The sequence below is a fragment of the Lynx rufus genome, unplaced genomic scaffold (assembly GCF_022079265.1).
Source record: "Lynx rufus isolate CCGP_SWC_20201006 ecotype Redwood Valley unplaced genomic scaffold, mLynRuf1.p SCAF_5, whole genome shotgun sequence".
Lineage (NCBI taxonomy): Eukaryota > Metazoa > Chordata > Mammalia > Carnivora > Felidae > Lynx > Lynx rufus.
In genome coordinates, this window is record NW_025814867.1 from 11,225,918 (window position 1) to 11,248,106 (window position 22,189).

Here is a 22,189-nt window from a genome sequence, read left to right on the forward strand (position 1 = left end):
TGAAGGCAGGGATATTTGTCTTTTTGTTCACTGTTACATTTTTATTTCCTAGAGCAGTGCCTGGCACATAGCAGGTGCCCAAGAAATACTTGCTGAATTCTCTGAATAATGTGTGTTGATTGATGTTGTACCAGGTTTCTTTTTTGGGCATTTCGTGTTTATGTATGATTGTGTGTGATGTATCTTTTCCGGACTCTTCCCCTTGAAAAAGGAGAGAAGATATCAGTGAATCAGTGTTGGTATTTTTAAAATTAGGTTTTCACTGGGGCGCCTGGGTGGCTCAGTCAGTCAGGTGTCTGACTTCAGCCCAGGTCATGATCTCACAGTTCCTGAATTTGAGCCCCATATCGGGCTGTCCGTTGTCACTGCAGAGCCTGCTTCAGATCCTCTGTCCCCCCACCTCTCTCTCTCTGCCCCTCCCCTGCTCGCATGGTACACACACACACACACACACACACACACACACACACACTTTCTCTCTCTCTTTCTCCCCTTCTCTCAAAAATAAAATAATGAATGAATGAATGAATGAATGAATAAGGTTTTCAGGGAAGGAGCAGTGGTTTAACCAGCTGTTAAAATTGAGGCTGGGAGGATTCACTGTTCTTACTTTATTGCATTCCTAGCATTTGCAGGGTGAGGCCCTGTATCACTTCTCACAAGGTGCACAGTGGCTGGTTAATCATTGGCCCTGGCCCGGGAGCTGTCACAAGCTAGGGGAGACAGTGGGGCATGGGGTGGGAGGGGGGACTTGTGCATAAAACACCATTAGATGCTCTGAGTGTTGGGAACTTCATCTTTGACATGTGCAGATGTACTATTCATCAAACCTTGGCCTTATCGATATGGGTAATTAAACATTAAAAAAATTTAAGTATCAGCTTAATGTAGTTTAGGCTTAATGAGCTTATTGTTTAAGTATTTGAGAATTGGTATGCTGTACAGGACTTGGCTATTAAAAAGCCATTTGTTTCCAGAATGCTAACTAAGCTATCAGCCATGGTGTTGTGGAAAGAGTTGGGCTGTTTTGGACCTCGGTGGAAGAGAGTGGCCCCTAGTGACCCAGTGCAGTGTAATGGCCAAGGGCGTGGCCTTGGGAACCTGCTGGTGTGGATTTGAATCGCTGCCACCTGATTTATTAGATTTATTAGCTGCGTGACCTGGGGAAAGAGCTGATTCTCTCTGTGCATGTCCCTCATCTGTGCAATGGAAATTCTAGTCCCTACCCCGTGAGATTATGAAGCGGGTTAAATGATTTAAGGTGTGTATATATTAAGATAGTTTATGGCACTTAGTTCACACTTACATGATACTTACTATTATAAATGTAATTAAAATTAATGCCATCGTTACTGGATTATGGCAAACTTACCAGTTTGCCATACCACCAGGGCTTTTTTTTTTTTTTTAATTTTTTTTTCAACGTTTTTTATTTATTTTTGGGACAGAGAGAGACAGAGCATGAACGGGGGAGGGGCAGAGAGAGAGGGAGACACAGAATCGGAAACAGGCTCCAGGCTCCGAGCCATCAGCCCAGAGCCTGACGCGGGGCTCGAACTCACGGACCGCGAGATCGTGACCTGGCTGAAGTCGGACGCTTAACCGACTGCGCCACCCAGGCGCCCCCCACCAGGGCTTTTTAAAAAAATTTTTTTTAAAAACTTTTAAAACTGTTTTCCTTCCTTTTTCCCTGTGCCATCCCCCCTGTCTTTGTTAGGATCAATTCCTCAGATATACGTGGGTCTTTGTTTACTTATATATGTGTTTTACGTTTGCCTAAGTTGTATGGTCCTGCATATCTTTTCCCTTTCTTTTTAAACTTTTCTCACTCAGCAGTATGTTTTTTTTTTTTAATTTTTAAATTTTTTAAAAATGTTTTTTTATTATTGAAAGACAGAGACAGAGTGTGAGCAGGGGAGGGGCAGAGAGAGAGGGAGACACAGCATCCAACGCAGGCTCCAGGCTCTGAGCTGTCAGCACAGAGCCCGACACGGGGCTCGAACTCACGGACCGCGAGATCATGACCTGAGCCGAAGTCGGACGCTTAACCGACTGAGCCACCCAGGCGCCCCTCAGCAGTATGTTTTAAGTTGTATGGATGTTGCTGTATGTATCTCTGCATCTTTACTTCCAACTGATGCATGTATATTTCTGTATAGTCTACATTTGATTTGTACAGACTCTCACTAACGTGCGGCTGCATTGCTTCAAACTCCCCACCCTCATAAACTGTGAGCATCCTTGCAGATAACCTTGTACAGACATGGGACTGTGAGCATGTACATGAGATAACCTTGTACAGACATGGGACTGTGAGCTAACTTTCCTGTTAGCCATGCAAGAGGTTCCAGCATCTTTATATCCTTGCCATTCCTTCACGGTGTTTTACTCTCTAATTTTGTTAAAGCTACTGGGTGTAAAATCTAGTTGTTTGAATTTGTATTTCTCTGATTACTTTGATATACTTCTTAGCCATTCATCTTTCTTCTTCCGTGTATTGCCTCTTCTTCTCCTTTGTCCATGCTTTATAGTGATTTCTGGCTTTTATTTGCAAGAACTCCTTTTATATTCTAGATATTAATCTGTCTCCTAGTCTCCACACATTTGTTAATTTTGTCTAAAGTGTCCTTGTTGAACAGAAGCCCTTTGTAGTCAAATCCATCAAGTGTTCAACTTGTGACTTGACTTTTGGTCTTGTAAGAAGAGCTTTTCTTTTTTAATGTTTATTTATTTTCGGGAGATAGAGACAGAGTGTGAGTGGGGCAGGGGCAGAGAGAGAGGGAGACCCAGAATCCGAAGCAGGTTCCAGGCTCTGAGCCATCAGCACAGAGCCCAATGCCGGCTCACAAACCGTGAGGTCATGACCTGAGCTGAAGTTGGACGCTTAACCGACTGAGCCACCCAGGTGCCCCCTGAAAAGCGTGTATACATTCAGGGTTGCAGAGATACTCCTTCAGCGTTTTCTCTTGTTTTGTAGTTCTTCTTACATTTGAGGTTACAAAGTTAACCATATGTTTACTTTCCCCCTGTTGTTTATTCCCTTTACTGGTTTATTGGGCTGCTTCTGTAATATACCACATTAGCAAAGAACTGGCAACTTTGCTGGAGTCATTAGTTTTCTTTTTTCTTTTTTTGTAAAATCACATCTATAGCTAGTTACATTTTTTTGTTCCTTCCCTTCCTGCCCTTCTATTTCTTCTTCCTTTTTTTCTTGTCCTGTTTTGTCGGCTAGCACCTCCAGGACTAGGTTAAACAGTGATGTTACTGGAAGCCTCATTTCTAAAACTGGAAGCAATGAAGCTAAACATCTTTACGTTAAGTATTGTGGGTGCTCTAGGTTTTGGGTAGATAGTTAAGTTAAGGAAACTTCCTTCTCGTCCCTGCTTTCAGAAACTTTTTTTTTTTCTAATTAAAATCGCAACTTGGCATAAAAAAAGTCTTGGTTTCATATGATTTGCAAACAACATATATAAAATACAATTTTTTTGTTTGAGGATCTCCAGTTCCAAGGGAATGTGGCCTACAAGTATCCTTCTTTCAAAGGAGTGTTATGCATATGTTTTTATGACGACGGGTGAGTGGGCTGAAGTATGGGATAAGAAGAAAAGTGGAAATGTATAATGGATATCTGCTTTCCTGCTTTCTATCAAATACTTTAACATCAACTTTGGGACACCATTTAAATAAGTAAATCCTCATTTAATTGAGAAGGGTCACCTGGAGAGGCTGAGTCTTGAATCAGGCTTTTTCAGTTGAATTTTGAGTGAGGTGTGTAATTTGATCTTTGTAAGGCTGGTTTTAGATCGATAAAAAGAGAGGACTAGACTTTGAGGATCTAAAATTCTATAGTTCCGCAGCATGAGTAAGGGGAGAATGGGGCTTGGTCAGTAGAAAGAGAGAATCATCATGTGTTCAGAAGAAAGCATCTAACTGTTGGTGGGAATGCAAACTGGTGCAGCCACTCTGGAAAACTGTGGAGGTTCCTCAAAAAATTAAAAATAGAATTACTCGGGGCTCCTGGGTCGCTCAGTCGGTTGGGCGTCTGACTTCAGCTCAGGTCATGATCTCGCGTTCCGTGAGTTTGAGCCCCGCATCGGGCTCTGTGCTGACAGCTCAGAGCCTGGAGCCTGTTTCAGATTCTGTGTCTCCCTCTCTCTCTGACCTTCCCCCATTCATGCTCTGTCTCTCTCTGTCTCAAAAATGAATAAACGTTAAAAAATTAAAAAAAAAAACAAAAAACAGAATTACTCTACGACCCAGGAATAGCACTACTTGGAATTTATCCAAAGGGTACGGGAGCGCCGTTCATGGGGACACGTGTACCCCAATGTTTATAGCAGCACTTTCAACAATAGCCAAATTATGGAAAGAGCCCCAATGTCCTCAACTGATGAATGGATAAAGAAGATGTGGTTTATATATAAATGGAATATTACTTGGCAATGAGAAAGAATGAAATCCTGCCATTTCCAGCAATGTGGATGGAACTGGAGGGTAGGTATTATGCTGAGTGAAATAAGTCAGTCAGAGAAAGATAGATATGTTTTCACTAACGTGGAATTTGAGAAACTTAACAGAAGACCATGGAGGAAGGGAGGAAAAAATTAGTTATAAACAGATGGAGGGAGGCAAACCATAGGAGACTTAAAGACAGAGAATAAACTGAGGGTTGATGGGGGGGGGTTGGGGAAAGGGGAAAATGGGTGATGGTCATTGAGGAGGGCACCTGTTGGGATGAGCACTGGGTGTTGTATGGAAGCAATGAACCATGGGAATCTACTCTGAAGCCAAGAGCACGCTGTTTGCACTGTATGTTAGCTAACGTGACAATAAATTATATTTAAAAAAAAAAGAAAAAGAAGAAAGCATCAAAAAGAAGTCTTGGTACTAGAATTGTAAGCTCCCAAACAAATGGTACGTGAGAGGAGGGCAGATGTGTGGGAGGTTTTGAAATGACACAAACTGCCACTGGTTAGATGGGGAAGATGGTGAGAGCTGGGGGGGGTGTTGCGGGGGCAGGGTGTGTGTGATAAGGGGCCAAGTGCAGGAGACCTTCAAGCTTGACCTAGACGGAGCGTGGTTAGGGATTCTGGAGTGGCTGGACTAGCTGTTAGGTCATTTATTTGGGGGCTGAAAATGTTGGGAGACAAAGCAAACTTTAAAATGTCAAGTTTTCTTTTCCTCTGTTTGCAGGAAATGGAAATACATGCATTTGCTTGCACTCTTTTTTAAAGATCTGGCATTTGCAGGTATAATCATGGGTTCACTCGGGTATGATTAGAAGCCGGCTAGAGACTGCCTCTCTGGGGAAAACCATTCTTTTCTCTTTGCACATGTTGGCACATAATTGTGTGTGTGCTTTAAGAGAGTATTGGTATAAAGTTAGTGGGAAATGTTTATGATATAGTAAAGATTTGCAGATGAAAATGGAAGAAATTCCCTAGGCTTAGTAAATGAAAGGTTACTGCAAGAAGGCTCGAATTTGGAAAAGTCGAGCAAGCAAAGTGTAATACTTGAAAACTTAATCATGGGAATAAACTTGGAAAATGTCCCAGTTTTTAAAACCTTTTATTTCTACTTCGGACCTGTTGTCAGCTTAGGATAACGGAATTAAAAAACAAAAGCAGGGCAGATGCAAAGGTCCATATACAGCCATTAAGCAAAATAGTGGAATAGATTAATTTAAAAAACACCATTAGTGTTTCGGGCAGCTGGCTGGCTCAGTTGGTAGAGCATGGGACTCTTGATCTCAGGGTCATGAGTTCAAGCCCCGTGTTGAGTGTGGAGCCTACTTAACATAAAAAAAATAAACACCATATATTTTCATTGAGATGTTGACTGCCAGGAAAACAAAATTCTGAGTAATTTTAAGGTCCTGAATTGTACTGTCTTAAAAATTGTTAATGCTTTTCCTTTTTTGTTGATTGAGGTATGCTTACTTTTGGAAGAAGAGGAATAAATCACAATTCTTATGCTTCGCTTTCACATATTTAGAAAAATGGTACATTATTATTATTTTGGAGGAAGAGAGAGGAATGTAATGAAAGATTTTGGTTGGTTACATTTTCAAAATATGCAACCACCCCGTTTGGTGGTCTCCACTGGGCTATTCATTCTGAAACATAGTGTCTTTTTCCCCCTACACTGTGAAAGAATTCAAGGACGTGAGGAAAAGAGGTTTCAAATTAAATATCATTTGAATGCTGTTATAATTAATTGACTCACAGCGACTTTTTTCCATCAGAAAAATTTTCTACAGAAGTGGCTGTCACAAATGTATTTGTATTTTCCTCTTGCTCCTTTTTAGATTTTAAATGTGAGCTTCAGCAAGCTTAATTATAAACTCCTAATACATGTTTTAAGAAGGCTTTAGGGCCAGCAAGTGGTCGTTACGATTTGAGGTTCTGTTTTATTCCAAAATATTAATGGGCAGTTGCCAAATATTTATTTATTTTAATTTAAGTATGCTCCATGCTTGAACACCGCACATTGAGCTTGAACTCACGACCCTGCGATTAAGACCTGGGCTGAGAGCAAGAGTTGGAGGCTAAACTGACTGAGCCACCCAGGAGCCCTTACTTACTTAAACTATTAGTTAAACCAATTCTATCCTTGGTACCCATGTAGCATTGTTGTTATCTACAGGCACTTTAAGTTCTATAACAGATACAGTTTTCGACAATGTGAAATCTTATTTAAATGTACTTTTTCTCTGAAGCAAACTGTGTTTTTGTTTTTTTTTGGTAATTAGGATGATTACTCTTTTCTTCTCCCCTCTTCTCCTCTCCTTTTTCTTTTCCCTTTTCCCTTTTCCCTTTTTCTTTTCGTTTTCCTTTTCCTTTCTTTTTACTTTCAAGTAGAGGAAGTGGTAAGGCTATGTCTCCTTTTTTTTTTTTTTTTTTTTTAACGTTTATTTATTTTTGAGACAGAGAGAGACAGAGCATGAACAGGGGAGGGTCAGAGAGAGAGGGAGACACGGAATCTGAAACATGCTCCGGGCTCTGAGCAGTCAGCCCAGACCCTGATGCGGGGCTGGAACTCACGGACCTCGAGATCGTGACCTGAGCCGAAGTCGGACGCTCAACTGACTGAGCCACCCAGGCGCCCCAAGGCTATGTCTCCTTAAGGCACTGTTGATGAAAACAGCCTTTAGGTCCATATATTTGACTCTGGGACCACTTAACAATCTGTCATCTATGTTGGTGCCTGAAGGCCTAATTTTCATTAATTTATGAATGATCATGATGACACTTCATGCTAAATATGTGGCATGTGCCCTACCTCCCTCTTCTCATTTCATTCTCCAACAACCTAGTGACTTAGGTGATGCTGAAATCTTATTTGTTTGTTTGTTTATTAATGTGTACTTATTTATTTTGAGAGAGAGGAAGAGAGAGAGAGTATGTGGTGGAGGGGCAGAGAGAGAGGGAGAGAGAGAATCCCAAACAGGCTCTGCACTGTTAGCACAGGGCCCGACGCGGGGCTCGATCCCACAAACTGAGATCGTGACCTGAGCTGAAACCAATCAGCTTAGCTAACTGAGCCATCCAGGTGCCCCATTGCTATTAACATTTTAGAAATGAAACCTAAAAAAGCTTTAGAAGTGGAAACCCCATGCTGCTTTACTGGGCCACCCAGCTCCTGAATGCTGGAGCTCCGATTTGAACTCAGGCCTTTGACTTTAGAAACTGTGTTCCTAACCCAGCCTGCCCATGGCCTCCGGTGGTTGTGCCGTGAGCTTCTCAGACTGGACCGCGCCTCTTAGCTCGTTGCTTGATTTCCCTGGTTGCGCATGTTCTCTCAGGTGCTTTCTCCCTCTTTGCAGTCATGCCTTTCCTTCTTGCCCGTTGTAGCCAATAAATACAGAGCGCGTATGTCTGTCTTCCTTGAAAGCTTGGGGAAATTCAGGGATCTGATGAGGTTCGCGGGAAATTCCGAGAGGTTGGTGACTCCCGTGAAACCCGCCTGCGTGTGGAATGTCCGGGCGGGGTCTGAGCATCAGCCTTTAGTCTTACCTGGTACCACGTTCTCTTCTCTGGCGTGACCCCCTCGGTCAGGCAGGCACTGTTTGGGGAGGGGACGCAGGGCTGAGGCGCTTAGGTAAAGGGTGAATCTTCTTCCCGGAGAGAAACCATTACCCTCGACTCCGAAGTTTTCACAGATGGCACACTTGGCATTTCTGGTCCCCCTCCCGGAAGTAAACATTTGGCGTAAAACCCTGGCATGTTGTTCCTCAAACTCTGGTAATGTTGTATTTTAAGCTGGTGGCAGGGATGAGTGTGTATGACGGCTAAACGTCATTTACAAAGCAGAGCCTGCAGATTTCAGGCAGGCTGCGCAGTGGCGGGAGAACCTTCTCATTCCCGGCGGCCGCGCTTTGCTGCCTGTTCCCCCCTGTGCTCCTGGAGCCTGGTGACCCATGGAATTTACCGAGAGTGAGACTTTTTTGTTCATATTTACCCTGAGAGGAGGCACCGGTGTGAATTGGACTGCGAGAATCCCACGCTTAATGGGAAATTAAAGGTTTTTCAACTCAGATTTACTGCTTGTGAATTCAAGTGACAGCCATGTAAGTAATGACCATGAGGTTAGACGTTCACACTGGGATAATTTGGCTCCTGGGTGAATTTCTTGATTCGTCGCCATTTACAGTGGTGCTGCCCCAGGCAGGGACCCCTGTTGCCAGAATGGTCTTCCTCTCTGATTTCAAATGGGTTCTCGTTCTTCTCAGCATCTAGAATTGTTTTCTCCCCCTACAATCTTGCCACTTAATGGCCGACCATATGGAGTCACCAGTAAGCATTTAATTATATTTTGGACTTCATCACCACTTTGCTCCTATAAAAAAATAAGGAGGAAGTCCGTCGCTGCTCATGATTTTGAGCTAAGTGACTTCTTAACATTTAAAAAATCAATAAGGCCTCCATTGATCCAGTTTTAAGTAATATAAGGAAAGAAACAAACTTTGACCACACAGTTCCCTACTATGCTAAGCATTTTATGTGCACAATCTAATTGAATCTTCATGATGGCTTTTAAGGGTCAATATTATTATTCCTTTTTTAAAGATTAGGAAATTGATGCTTAATAAGAAAGCTTAAATAACTCCACTGAAGTCAACACAGCTAGAACCTGGTACAGCTGGGGGAGGGAAACTTGGCTGGCTGGCTTGAGAGCCCAGTGAAAAATCTGCCTTTTCTTGGGTTGGGATAAGCCTCCCAAACAATCAAAATGTATGTTAGTAGACTTAATGCTTAGGCAAGTTTACTGTCATGAAAGAATTAAAGAAATCGCTTCTTTCGTCCTTCACATTCCAAGTGAAAACACTAAAGCAGAAAGGAGATGCTCGCCGTATCGTGATCTAGGTGTATGTAATTCTTAGACCCAAGACTTCTCCAATTACCTATACATAAGCTTATTTAAAAGCAACACACTGCTTTCCAACATTATTCATCTTATTATTATTATTATATATTTTATTTATTTTATTTATTTTATGTTATATATATTTATATATTACATATTTATTTATATTCCTGTTATTATATCCCAGTTGAAACCAGACAACCTCTACAAGCTACTGTGATGTTGGAGGGTCATAGAAAGTTCTTATTTCTACCCGACCTCACGCCCCACTCCCAATCCCTTGGCGGCTTGAAAATTACAGATCATTAACATTTAACAGCTTTTATAGCTGTCCACTGTTCCCCGAGGCCCAAGGCTAAGACTGCTTTGAAGGCCCAAGGCTAAGACTGCTCGTCTGGGTAGATTTGTGCACCGTTGCCTATTTTGTCTGTATCTCCCCTTGTCCTGCCCAGGCTTCACGTCCTTCACTCTCAGAGCAGCTGGCAGTGATGAGGTCAGCTCTAGTGGACCTTTCTCTTCCTCACTTCTTTGGCATTTCCTGGCTGTATTACCAAATTAGAACCTTGCTGTGAACTTTCTTATTGTGTGTGTGCATGTTCCTGTCTGTGTCTCTTGTATCTCCAGCAATACTATAAAGCATCGGTGATGAAAGACTATCTCATACACCTCCTGTTTCTCCTTGAGACCCCATAGTAGATATTCTCCTTGGCACATAGTAGGTGTTCATTAAATCCTTGATAACTGAAATACAGAAATTGGCACAAGTCAACATACCATGTAACTACCTTCTCTCAAGTTGAAATGAAGGACAGGAACACGTAGAATGTAAATGGTATGTAGAATTTAGCAAATTTTGGATAAGTAATACATTCACATGGTTGAAAATGAAAGAATATAAAAAACCATGTGGCCAGAAATCTCCTTTGCACTGTTGTTTTCTTCTCATTCCCTGTGTCTCCACAAATAAGTAGCCATTTTTTAGTTTTGTGTGTATCCTTCTAGAGTGTTTCTATGTTTTCTTTTTTTTTAAGTTTTCTTTAAGTTTATTTTGAGAGAGTCAAGTGGGAGAGAGGCAGAGAGAGAATCTCAAGCAGGCTCTGAGTTGTCAATGCAGAGCCCGATTCAGGACTTGAACTCATGAACCATGAGATCGTGATGTGAGCCGTAATCAAGAGTTGGACGCTCAACCAACTGAGCCACCCAGGTGCCCCAAGTACTTTTTATGTTTTAAACAAATAATTGTAAGTAAATAACAATAAAAATACTCATTTCCCACATTTTGATGCAGAACTTTGCCTACTGTGCAACAGTTTTGCACCTTGCTTTTTTTCCCTTAACTCTATAGCCTAGAGGTATTTTTCCAGACTAGCTCGTAGAAGCCATTCTCCTTATTCTCTCACAGCTTGCTATAGTATCCGGTTATGTAGGTGTACCATTATTTAGTTAACCGGTCCCATACTGATGGGCCTTTGGCTTGTTTCCCATCCTTTGCATTAAATATCTTTCTGCGGTGACTGGTTGCTACTTAGGCCATTTTCCCTGCAAGCAGCCATATTGGAGGGTACGTTCCCAAGCAGGGCGTTGTGGGTCACAGGAAAATGCCTTTGTAACTGTGACACGCATTGCCAGACTGCCCTTCTCAGGGGTTTTGTCACCTTATATGCCTGCAAACCTGTTCCGCTGTGATCCTGTCAAAGGATAGTGTGTTCAAACTTCTGGCTCTTTGCCAACCTGATGGACAAAATCTAAACATGGCTTGAATTTACAAGTACAGTTGAACATCTTTTCATATGGTTTAAGCGCTTTATATGTTTTGTGAACTGTCTGTTCAGATCTTGCCCCATTTGAATACTTGGGGTGTTCCTTTCAATTCCTAGGATTTCCATTCCTCATTATAAAGTACAACGATGAGGCTTTTGAAGCAAATTGAAAATATTTGTTCTAGTTTATTGTTTGGCTTTGTTGGTGGTAGGAATGGTTTTTTTTTTAAGTTTATTTTTTTTGGTAATCTCTACACCCAACTTGGGGCTCAGGCTCACGACCCTGAGATCAAGTTGTACACTCTTCCCCACAAGCCAGCCAGGTGCCCCCGAGGGAGTGGGTTTTTAAAGGTTGTTAACCACGCAGAAGTTTTTAATTTGTAGATAATCAAATTTGCTGAGCTCTTCTTATATAGCTTTTGGATTCGAGGTATTAGGCCTTCCCTACCCCAAGGCTCCAGGTTTCTTCTGCCTTTTTAAAAAATACTCATTTATTTTTAAGAGAGAGAGAGAGAGAGTGAGTGAGCAGGGGAGGGTCAGAGAGAGAGGGAGACACAGAATCTGAAGCAGGCTCCAGGCTCCGAGCTGTAGCACGGAGCCCGATGTGGGGCTCGAACCCACGAACCGTGAGCTCATGACCCGGGCCAAAGTTGGATGCTTAACTGAATGAACCACCTAGGCACTGCTGTTTTTTTGTTTTTTATTTTTTGTTTGTTTGTTTGTTTGAAGTCTTTGATCCGTTCGGGGTCTGTGATCTGGGAGATGAAGCCTACTTTGTTTTTCAGATGGCTGCCCAGTTACCCCAGTATCAGTTATTGAAACAGTTCATCTCCACTAGGTTGAGGTGCCATCTTTTTCCCATAGTAAATTGCTACCTGGACTATATATTCCTCTAGGGTGAAATAAGAGCACTGCGCTGACAAATGGGGACTAATTGGTGGATAACTTGGTACCTTCAGTCATGCAGCAGACATGTATTAAGTACCTAATAAATGAGGCAAGTCATTATGCGCCTGTTCTTGGGGATATAAAGATGGGTTTGAAACAGTCTGTTAGGAAGGCGGCTCCATGATGAACATGATCTCGATGCAGAGGAATAAGAACAGCGGGGAGGCTGAGGCAGACGGGGAGATGCCTCACGTATCAGAAAACAGAGCTGAGTCTTAAGGTTCGGATGAACTTGGCCAGCCTTGAGGGGGAAGAGCTTTCCAGGAAGGGTTGCTCATATATGCAGAGGCACAGATCGTAAGAGTCTGTGGCGTTTGGGGGGCTTAGTAGCTTTTCGTGGCCAATAGAGTAGGGCAGGAGACGCAGTGGCAGATGAGAGCAGAAGGATAATTACGGACACGGCCTCTTCTAAGTGAGTGTGGGATTGGGGCGTGTCGTGTCACTCTCCTTCCCCTACGCCTTCACCCCTCTAAATAGACGAAGGGGGGAAGATTGAGGGTCCAAAATAAATGGAAGCCAGCACTTGGCTGTGTTCTGCAGGTCGGTTGCTGAGTCTTGACACCTGTTGCTTATTCTAGACGACTCCAAGTTCCCGAAGCCGCAGTCTCACTTTGCTCCCCCACGGAACGCCCAATCCTGCGTCTCCCTGTAGCCAGAGACACCTCGGCGCGGGGGCCCCCGGTGTTGTCACGGTCACGCATCACAAGTCGCCTGCAGCCGCCCGAAGAGCCAAGAGTCAGTATCCCGGCCAGCTTCACGAAGTCAGAGAGGTAGGCTTTGCTCTCCTACTAGGTGGAGTGGTCTCTGGGCGCTGAGGGCCACCACCGTCCCTTCCTGTGTGCCATCTTGACGCCAGAAGGCAGCCTCCCAGCCACACGGGCGTGACACGCTTCCTGGTGGTAGAAAAAATAATTTGTCTCTGTGTCTTAGGCGAAGCGAGGTGTTAGGAGACATGTCAGAGCTCTGAGAGCAGAGGAAGCCCGCCCGCAGGTGCATGGGTACACATGGAAGCAAGATCAGTGTCTCTGTGCTCATAGCCAAGAATGGGCCATACACACGCTAGTCGTGGGCGGCCAGGATGTGACCGAGGTGGCTTGGAAATTCAGGGCGCGTGAGACCGTTTTCTTTTTCTTTAAAAAAACTTTTTTTTTTTTTTTTAACGTTTATTCATTTTTTGAGAGACAGAGACAGAGTGCGAACAGGGCAGGGGCAGAGAGAGAGGGAGACACAGAATCCGAAGCAGCCTCCGGGCTCCGAGCTGTCAGCACAGAGCCCGATGCGGGGCTCGAACTCACGGACCGTGAGATCGTGACCTGAGCCCAAGTCAGACGCTTAACCGACCGAGCCCCCCAGGGTGCCCCAAGTGAGACCTTTTTCTGCCTGGCCTCACTCGCGAGGTGCCCACGTTGGTCTTCCCATCACAGACCACTCCTAGTAGAGTGCTGGGTTGTGAAGGAGCACTGTCCTTGGAGTCAAAAGACTGTTTGGAAGCAAGTCTTTCAAAGCTCTGAACCCGGGTTTCTGCATGTGGGGAGTGGAAATAACACAGGCCTTCCTCTCCTCTCAAGGGAGGTCAGAGGCATGCACTTGAAAGCCCTTCAGCCGTCAGTGCCTTATGAACCCATGTGGGTCTGTGCTTCGGTTTTACTTTTGACACACTGGGAAGTCCTCAGTCTGGGGATCCCGGTTCCTTAATGTTTGTACCATACTTTGCAACGGGTACCAAGAATGGACTGTGTGAACTAACTGATGTTGGTCTGGGTCGCCCAGCTTGGGTTGAGTGCTGAGGCTTCTGCCCTGCAGCCGGCCTGTGTGTGGACCAGCCCACCCTCTTAGGGTAGCAGTGGAGCCCTGGCCCCAGGCGAGCGGCAGAATGGGTCTCCTAGCACAGGGTCTGTTGCCCAGGTCAGCACACATCTCAGTTTATTTCCTAAATGTCATGAGCTGAGTAGGGCTGTGTCAGCCGGCCGTCTTGGTCGGACTTTGACCCAGGGCAGAAAATCTGAAATCTTCTTTTTTTTTTTTTTTAACTTTTTTTGGTGTTTGTTTATTTTTGAGAGAGAGAGAGAGTGTGTGAGCAGGGGAGGGGCAGAGAGAGAGGGAGACGCAGAATCCTTAGCAGGCTCCAGGCTCCGAGCTGTCAGCACAGAGCCCGACATGGGGCTCGAACCCATGAATTGTGAGATCATGCCCTGAGCCAAAGTTGGACGCTTAACTGACTGAGCCACCCAGGCACCCCAGAAATCTGAATCAAATCTTTTGCTGCAGATCAAAGACTTTTTTTTTCTCTTGGTAGATTTATGCATGTATGTTCTCTGTATTGCCTAATAAAGAAAAGGTACAGGGTCAAATGCTGTCTTTGAAATAGTCACCCTGATGTTTAAAAAAAAAAATGGCTATGAGCTTGACTTTGATACACTGGATGATATGAGGAACTGTTGCACACTTGTATGTATTTTTCATTTTTCAAAGCATCTTAAAGAAACTATATTACAGAAACACTGTACACAGAAGTAGAAGAGAATAATGGTACCCATCCCCCAGTCAGTATTTCCAACTTTCTGTTGTTTTCTTTTATCTCTTTTCCCTCTACCACTTTTTTTCTTGCTGGAGTGTTTTAAGGAAATCATAAATATTATATCAATTTATCATTGCCAGTAAGTGCTTCAATATTTATCTAACAAACAAGGACTTAAAAAACAACTTGACCACAACACCATCATAGTCACTTTTATGTAAACCTCACTGTGGTTATTTTTTGCAAGTCTATAAGAGACTACAACCTAAAAAAGAAAAGGCAGATTGAAAGTTCACGGTATTTTGGGAATTCTATTATAATGAATCTCTGGTAGAATTACAAGTGATGCTAGGAAGCCTGGGATGTCTGAAGAGAAGCAGGAGTGCTTGTATTGAATGAGCTGTGGCCTAAATAAAAGTTGAGGTACCTTAGCTTAATTTTGAGTAGCGCATGATTTGGTACAATGTCAAAGTCTTTTCTACCTCCATTTTTATTTTTATGTATTTTTTTAATGTTTATGTTTGAGAGAGGGACAGAGTGCGAGCAGTGGAGGGGCAGAGAGAGAGGGAGACACAGAATCTTAAGCAGGCTCCAGGCTCTGAGCTGTCAGCACAGAGCCCGATGCTGGGCTTGAACTTGAGAACCGCGAGATCATGACCTGAGCCGAAGTCAGGTGCTTCACCAACTGAGCCGCCCAGGTGCCCCTCTTTTATTTATTTTTTTAAGTTTGTTTATTGTGGGGCACCTGGAGCCTGCTTCGGATTCTGTGTCTTTGTCTCGCTCTCTGCCCCTCCCCTGCTCATGCCCCCCCCCTCAAAAATAAAGATTAAAAAAATACTTCTCTTTAAGAAAAAAAAAATGAAGTTTATTTTGAGAGAGGGGGAAGGTGAGAGGGGGACTGTAAGTGGGGAGAGAGGGAGGGAGAATCCCTAGCGGGCTCCACACTGTCAGTGCAGAGCTAGACTCAGCGCTTGATCTCCTGAATCATGAGATCATGACCTGGGTTGAAATCAAGAGTAGGACTTTTGATGGACTGAGCCACCCAGGTGCCCCTCTCTTTTCTTTAGCCTGTTGTTTTCTCCTCTACCTTTTCCACCTGTAAGGGGCAATTGCTAAAATTGCCCGTGAAATTTCATTAGATGAAACAGACGTGGAATACCTCCATAGCTATAGTGACTCGGTGTTTGTACTCCTGGGCAGTCGTTTCTTTGGGCCACTGCTTTTGTCTATCAGTGATCTTTTGTGCTGAAGTCAAATTTTCAGGGAGCTTGTTGAGACCTAGGTATAAACATCAGCAGTTGAGAGAATTGTAGGGTGCTGGATGCCTCTGAGGGAGGAGTTACAAGTTCTGATTCTCAGATGTCCTCTTCAGCTTCACTCCTGATTGGAGAACAGTACCTATTTGGGGACATCTGTCATTTTATGATGTGGCACTATCAGAGAATATTTCACTCCTACCAGAAAGTTCTGAAGTTTTTTTTTTTTAATTTTGTTTTAATGTTTATTTTTGACAGAGAGAGAGAGAGAGAGAGAGACAGAGCATGAGTGGGGGAGGGGCAGAGAGACGGGGAGACACAGAATCTGAAGCAGGATCCAGGCTCCGAACTGTCGGCACAGGGCCCGACGCAGGGCTTGAACCCACAGACCAACTGCGAGATCATGACCTGAGCCAAAGTCAGACACTCAACCTACTGAGCCACCCAGGCGCCCCGAAAGTTCTGCAGTTTTAAAAGTATGTTAATTTCAGACTGTAAAGGCCTTGGTTTTGGATTCCACTGTATTTATCTATAAAATAACTAGAGGAAAATGGAATAGCATTTTTAGCCCAGCTGTGTAGGGAAGATAAACTGATGACCACCGAAGCAATGAAGAAAATCATCATACACGAGACCGATGTGCCTGAATATTGGAAGGGGGAAGAAAAAAGAAAAATAGCCCGGCCACAGGCAATAGAATAAATATTAAATGGGATTCCGTAGCATGGGTGCAGATAATGGGACAGTTTTGAAGATTAAATGGTTATCATCGAAAATAAAAAGAATTGAGATCTGAAAGGACAGTACCCAAAGTCTTCATTAGTTACGAGGGATGAATATAAGGAATTTGAAACAACAGCAATGAAAAATAAGAGTCATTTGTCTATCAAAGTACCCAAAATAATTATAGCCCATTATAGGTTAGGCTGTTAAGAAATACTGATAATGCTGTGTATTGTCTTTTTGCTACAGCCTGGTGTTCTATAAGAAGGACTCAACACAAAACAAAGCTGTTCGTTACCACTGACCCATAAATTCCCTGTTGAGAACTGTATTCTGAGGAACTAATCTGTGGAATCGGGGTTGGAGGAAGAAAGTTAATTTGGGTAAAGCTGTTCATACTAATAAAGCAATATATCCAACACAAAACATCATGGAAATGACCAAACGATGATTCACATAATATACTGAATTACTATATAGCAGCTTAAGATGAAAGTCATGTGTAAGCATTAGTACTGCATGGATATGTGTATGAAATAAGAAAATCAGGATATGAGAGCATATGAGCACACTGGACCCTCTGTCCCTCTTAATAAAGTCCAGAAATTGCTTCAAACCAGTGGTTCTGGAATTTTGGATTTTACTTACAAACTAAAATTTAGAAATAGAATTTTGGAAGCAGCATAATGTTGCAACTATTAAAATTTGGCCAGTAAGGGGGGGCGCCTGGGTGGCGCAGTCGGTTAAGCGTCCGACTTCAGCCAGGTCACGATCTCGCGGTCCGTGAGTTTGAGCCCCGCGTCAGGCTCTGGGCTGATGGCTCAGAGCCTGGAGCCTGTTTCCGATTCTGTGTCTCCCTCTCTCTCTGCCCCTCCCCTGTTCATGCTCTGTCTCTCTCTGTCCCAAAAATAAATAAACGTTGAAAAAAAAAATTAAAAAAAAAATTTGGCCAGTAAGGGTATTTTAATTTAATTGTTTCATATTTATTTATTTACTTGTTATTTATTTTTTATTTTTGTTTTAGAGAGAGGGGAGTTGGGGAGAGTGGCTGAGAGAGACAGAGAAAGAGAATCTTAAGTAGGCTCCAAGCTCAGCACGGACCCTGATTGGGGGCCCGATCCCGTGACATGGGGATCATGACCTGAGCCAGGAGCTCCACCAATTGAACGCCCAGGTGCCCCAGGAAGGACATTTTTAAAGCATAGTGACGGTCTGTAGTTACTACCATCTCATAAAAGCACATTTTAATTCCCCCACCCCCTCACTACCCTCCCCTACCACCACCTCCAAGGCCTATAATCTCTGAATAAAGAATTGTTCATTACACTGAGTAACTTTAGTTTTATGAAAAACCTACTGCGTTATCCTTGTTTTTAATATTTTATCTTGAAGTGGAAGAGTATTCATCGTGGATTGATTCTAGCCTATGAATTTGTGTGTTTTTAAACCACTGATCACCACTGACCTTTCCTTCTAAAGAATTTTTTTTTAATGTTTATTTAATTGGAGGAGGCAGGGGAGAGAGAGAGCGAGAGAGAGAGAGAGAGAGAGAGAGAGAGAGAGAGAGAGAGAGCGCGAGAGAGAGAAGGCATGCCGGATGTGGGGAAAGGAGGGGCATAGAGAGAAAGAAAGGGAGAGAACCCCAAGCTGGCTCTGTGCTATAAGCATGGAGCCCAATGTGGGCTTGAACTCATGAACTGTGAAATGATGACCTGGGCTGAAATCAAGAGTTGGATGCTTAACCGACTAAGCCACCCAGGCGCCCTACCACTGATTTTTTAATCCTGTCACCTTCTTACTCCCTGCTGTCCATAGGATAAAGGTTGTATTCTTCTGCATGGCAAACAAGGCCTTCCGTAGTCTGTCCATCTCTATGTCCTGCCCTCAGCATGCCTGCTCATCCCCACCGTGTACTTGCTGCCTCCCTCTGTTGGGAGGTTATGTTGCCCATGTAGAACTTTCTGCCGTGATGGAACTACTCTATCACTTTCGTTCTTCTCTGGGGGAGCCGCCATTACATGGGGCTCATGAGCTCTTGAAATGTGCTAGTCTGAACTGAGATGTACCGTAAAAGTAAAATGCACGCTAGATTTCAAAGTAGTACCAAAAAAGGTAAAACAGTTCATTAATGTTTTAATACTCATTGCAAGTAGAAATGAAAATATTTTCTGTTAGGTTAAATACATTAAAATTCATTTTACCTTTTTAAGTGTGCCTGCATGCCTCCCACTTGTGGCTTGCGTTATATTTCTTAGATAGCACTGCCCTCGATTGTGAGCTTGCTCACCCCATCACTTGTCCACCCATTCTACAGGCACTGAGCACCTACTGTGTGCCAGGCTGGAGTTTTACGCAGAAAGCATTAAAAACAAAAACAAGAACAAAAACCATCCTTGCGTCTTCTAGCCCCGGCACAACTCCTGGGCGTGTTGGTTGGACAACTTGATTTGAAGACCCATTTTCTAGCAGTTGGAGTGCTTTAGAAACAATGTGGAGGCATTCAAGGGTTGCTTAGGCAACCGTGGGCAGTGGATGATGACCGGTCAAGGGTTGAGTCAGGTATTCGTTTGGTTTCCTCTGACTCCAAGAGCTCTGGGGGGTGGGGGAATTCCTAGATGTCTGGGTGACCACGCGGAAAGCGATGATAGTGCGAGCCTACCTGAATGTGCCACTGGAAAGGTTGTATAAATAGGATCTAAAATATTTTTAAAGACCAATTTGAGCCCTCAACTGTTCAAGCATATAATGAGTGAAACGATGGCATTGACTCGTATTAACTTTTATACTTTTGGTGACATTATAACCGGCTTTAACTTGGCTTATGTTTGTTTCAATGGGCTCAAGTTCAGTTGACACAAGTACAGTGTGATTTTTATAAAATCCTGCTTTTCTAGGTGCTTCCTGAAAAAACACCACCGTAACACATGTTCATACTGGTGCATATGTGTCTATACACATCTGCATGAACACATGAACTGAGTAGAAGAATATAAAGTAGGGACTCCAGGTGTTTCCTCTTTATCTAATTCTTCATTACTGTTTCCCAAAAGTGACTTTTGAAGAAATGATCTGTGTTTCTATAAGCATGAGAGCACATGTATGTTTGGGTATGTGCACAGATTTGTGTGTATGTGTGGGACGTGGGTTTTATTGTAACTGTTCCTTGGATAAGAGATAAGAAATTTCTCTAGAAAGAGTACCTACTAAAAATTTCTCTGGGGCACCTGGGTCGCTCAGTCAGTTAAGCATCTGACTCTTGGTTTTGGCTCAGGCCACGATCTCACGGTGCATGAGTTCAAGGCTCGTGTCACGCTCTGTGCTCTGCACTGACAGTGCGGAGCCTGCTTGGAATTCTCTCTTTCTCCGCGCCCCCTTCTCTCTGCCCCTCCTCTGCTTTCTTTCTCAAAAATAAATAAACTTAAAAATTTTTTCTGTAAATCCAAATATGCTAATGGGCTTGGACATAAAAGATATTTGAGAAGCAGAATAAACTTGGTAGAGCCCAGGTTCTTGTGTCTTTGACCAAATAACATTTTTAGTTGTGACGTTGGAGACTTAAAAAAAAAAAAATACAGTTAATTCAATGGGGAGACCATATCTGGATTCTGTAGCCTGATGAAGGAGAAGGTCAAGGTCATGCTGTTGAATTGTAATGGGTATGTGTGAGGCATAAATTTAGTTTTAATTAAGCTTTCAATGGTAATTTATTGACAAGTAGGAATTATCCTTCTCTTAAGCTATTGTTAGCTTGCTTCCAGGGACCCTTCCTTTTGAAGAGAGGGCTGTTTGTTGCACTGGTTTACATTGGGTAGGTAAACTGAATCAAGGCCATGTCATTTAATACAGTTTTAAATAAACCTTTCAGAGTATAATCTATGCAGATGTGTGTTTATGTGGTTCCTGCTGTGTGAATGTATGTTTCTTCGTGTAGTTGCATGTTTAATACGCATACAAGGGAAGGTCCTTTCCTGAAAGAGTCGTCTTTGTAAATGATCCCAGCTCAGTATTCTCTCCCTTCAGGATGGCTTTGTTTGATCCTCGTGCACATGGATGTAATGAATGCCTGGTTAGAAACCTTGATTCATGTACAGCCTTTGCTATGGAGGTGGTAACTGTCAAATACCACCCTAACGAGTTTTATTAGCTGATCAATTTTAAGGTAGCTGTCAGTGCTGGCAGCATTGAACGTGAGCCATCCCATCACCAGGGAAACCGCATTTAGGGGATAAAGTGCATTTTTCCTTTGTGTGAACAGAATGATTATTTGAAAAAAAAAAAAGTCCTAAATTAGTTCTGCTGTGCATTTTGGAGGGATAAATGATGACAGGTAACCCGTGCATGCGTTTTTAGTAGCAATTTGCCATCTTTCAGAATGGGTCCACTCCAGACCTCGGTTTTCAAAAATTGTAATGTGGGATTAGTTGATAGCAGTTGTTTCCCAATCTTTTAAAAGCAGTAGCGTGTTGGGGCACCTCAGTCGGTTAAGTGTCCGACTCTTGATCTCTGCTCAGGTCTTGATCTCGAGGTCATGAGTTTGGACCCCACATTGGGCTCCATGCTGGCTGTAGAGCCTACTTTAAAAAAAAAAAAAGTTCAAAAGCAGTACATTGTTGTTCGAATAGAAATATTATAGATCCTTTACTTCAACAGTGCTTTATTAGGGCAGATTTACTGTAGAAGGTAAGATGAGCATTTATTGATGATGAAGCAAGCGGATTTGGAATAGGAAGTATTTATGACCACCATGGCAATCCCTCATCAGCCCCTGTACACACGCAATTTGAAACAAACATTCGCGCGGTCCGCGGAGCACCTTGGAGATCGTCTGTTTTGGGTCGTTGGATTTCGGCAGCGATAGTGGTTCAGGTGAACACCACCACGAACAAAAGAATGAGATCGTGTCCCCAGTCGACCTTCACGCGGTCTCCCAAGCTGCTGCCCTGGGAGAAGGATGGTCTGGGGTCTCAGCCCGCTCAGGGCATGGCTTGTTGGAACGTGGACGGTAGGGGAGGCCAAGGGCAAACTTAACCACAGGAGAAATAAATGCCTGGTCGCCCAGGAAGCTGGGAGCGTTCGTACTTTCCTCTTCCTCACCAGGGTTGTGCTTCACTTGTTGAAAGAGGTTCTAGCCTAGCTGGTTGCAATGCAAATCCCTCTTTTCTCTCATTTGCTTCCCTTGTCAGGCCCTTTCCTTTTACTATCTTGTTACATTTGGGAATTAAGCATTTGCTTCTTTATTATTTGATGCTTCTTGTCCCTCCATATGGAGGATTTTTGTTTATTTGTTTTTTTTTTTTACCTCCTTATTCCTCAGCCCTTAGCACAACACCTAGCACGATCCTAGCCACTGGGAAACAATCCTCCATTGATCTGGTTAAAAGCTTTCGCTAAAGGAGGGAGTTTCTTGCCCTGTAGCATGTTCTTAGGAGATTTATGGTCCCAAAGCAGAAGCAGTGTTGAACTTGGGCCCAACTGTATTATGCACTTGGGATGCCACCTTGCACTATGCCCCAGACATGCCTAGGTATTTCTTTTCTTAATTTGCGGTACACTTTATCTGCCTACGTTTTTTAAAAAAACGTTTATGTTTGAGAGAGCGAGAGCAGATGAGGGGCAAA

General features: G+C 43.3%; 1 protein-coding gene across 1 annotated transcript in view; it reads left to right on the forward strand.

Moving 5' to 3' along the window:
- Positions 1-22,189, forward strand: part of OSBPL10 (oxysterol binding protein like 10) — a 308,147-nt gene that overhangs the window by 144,563 nt on the left and 141,395 nt on the right. The window contains exon 4 of the mRNA XM_047099830.1: positions 12,653-12,844. Within this exon, the coding sequence (XP_046955786.1) occupies positions 12,653-12,844 (192 nt within the window). The remainder of the gene's footprint in view (positions 1-12,652; positions 12,845-22,189) is intronic.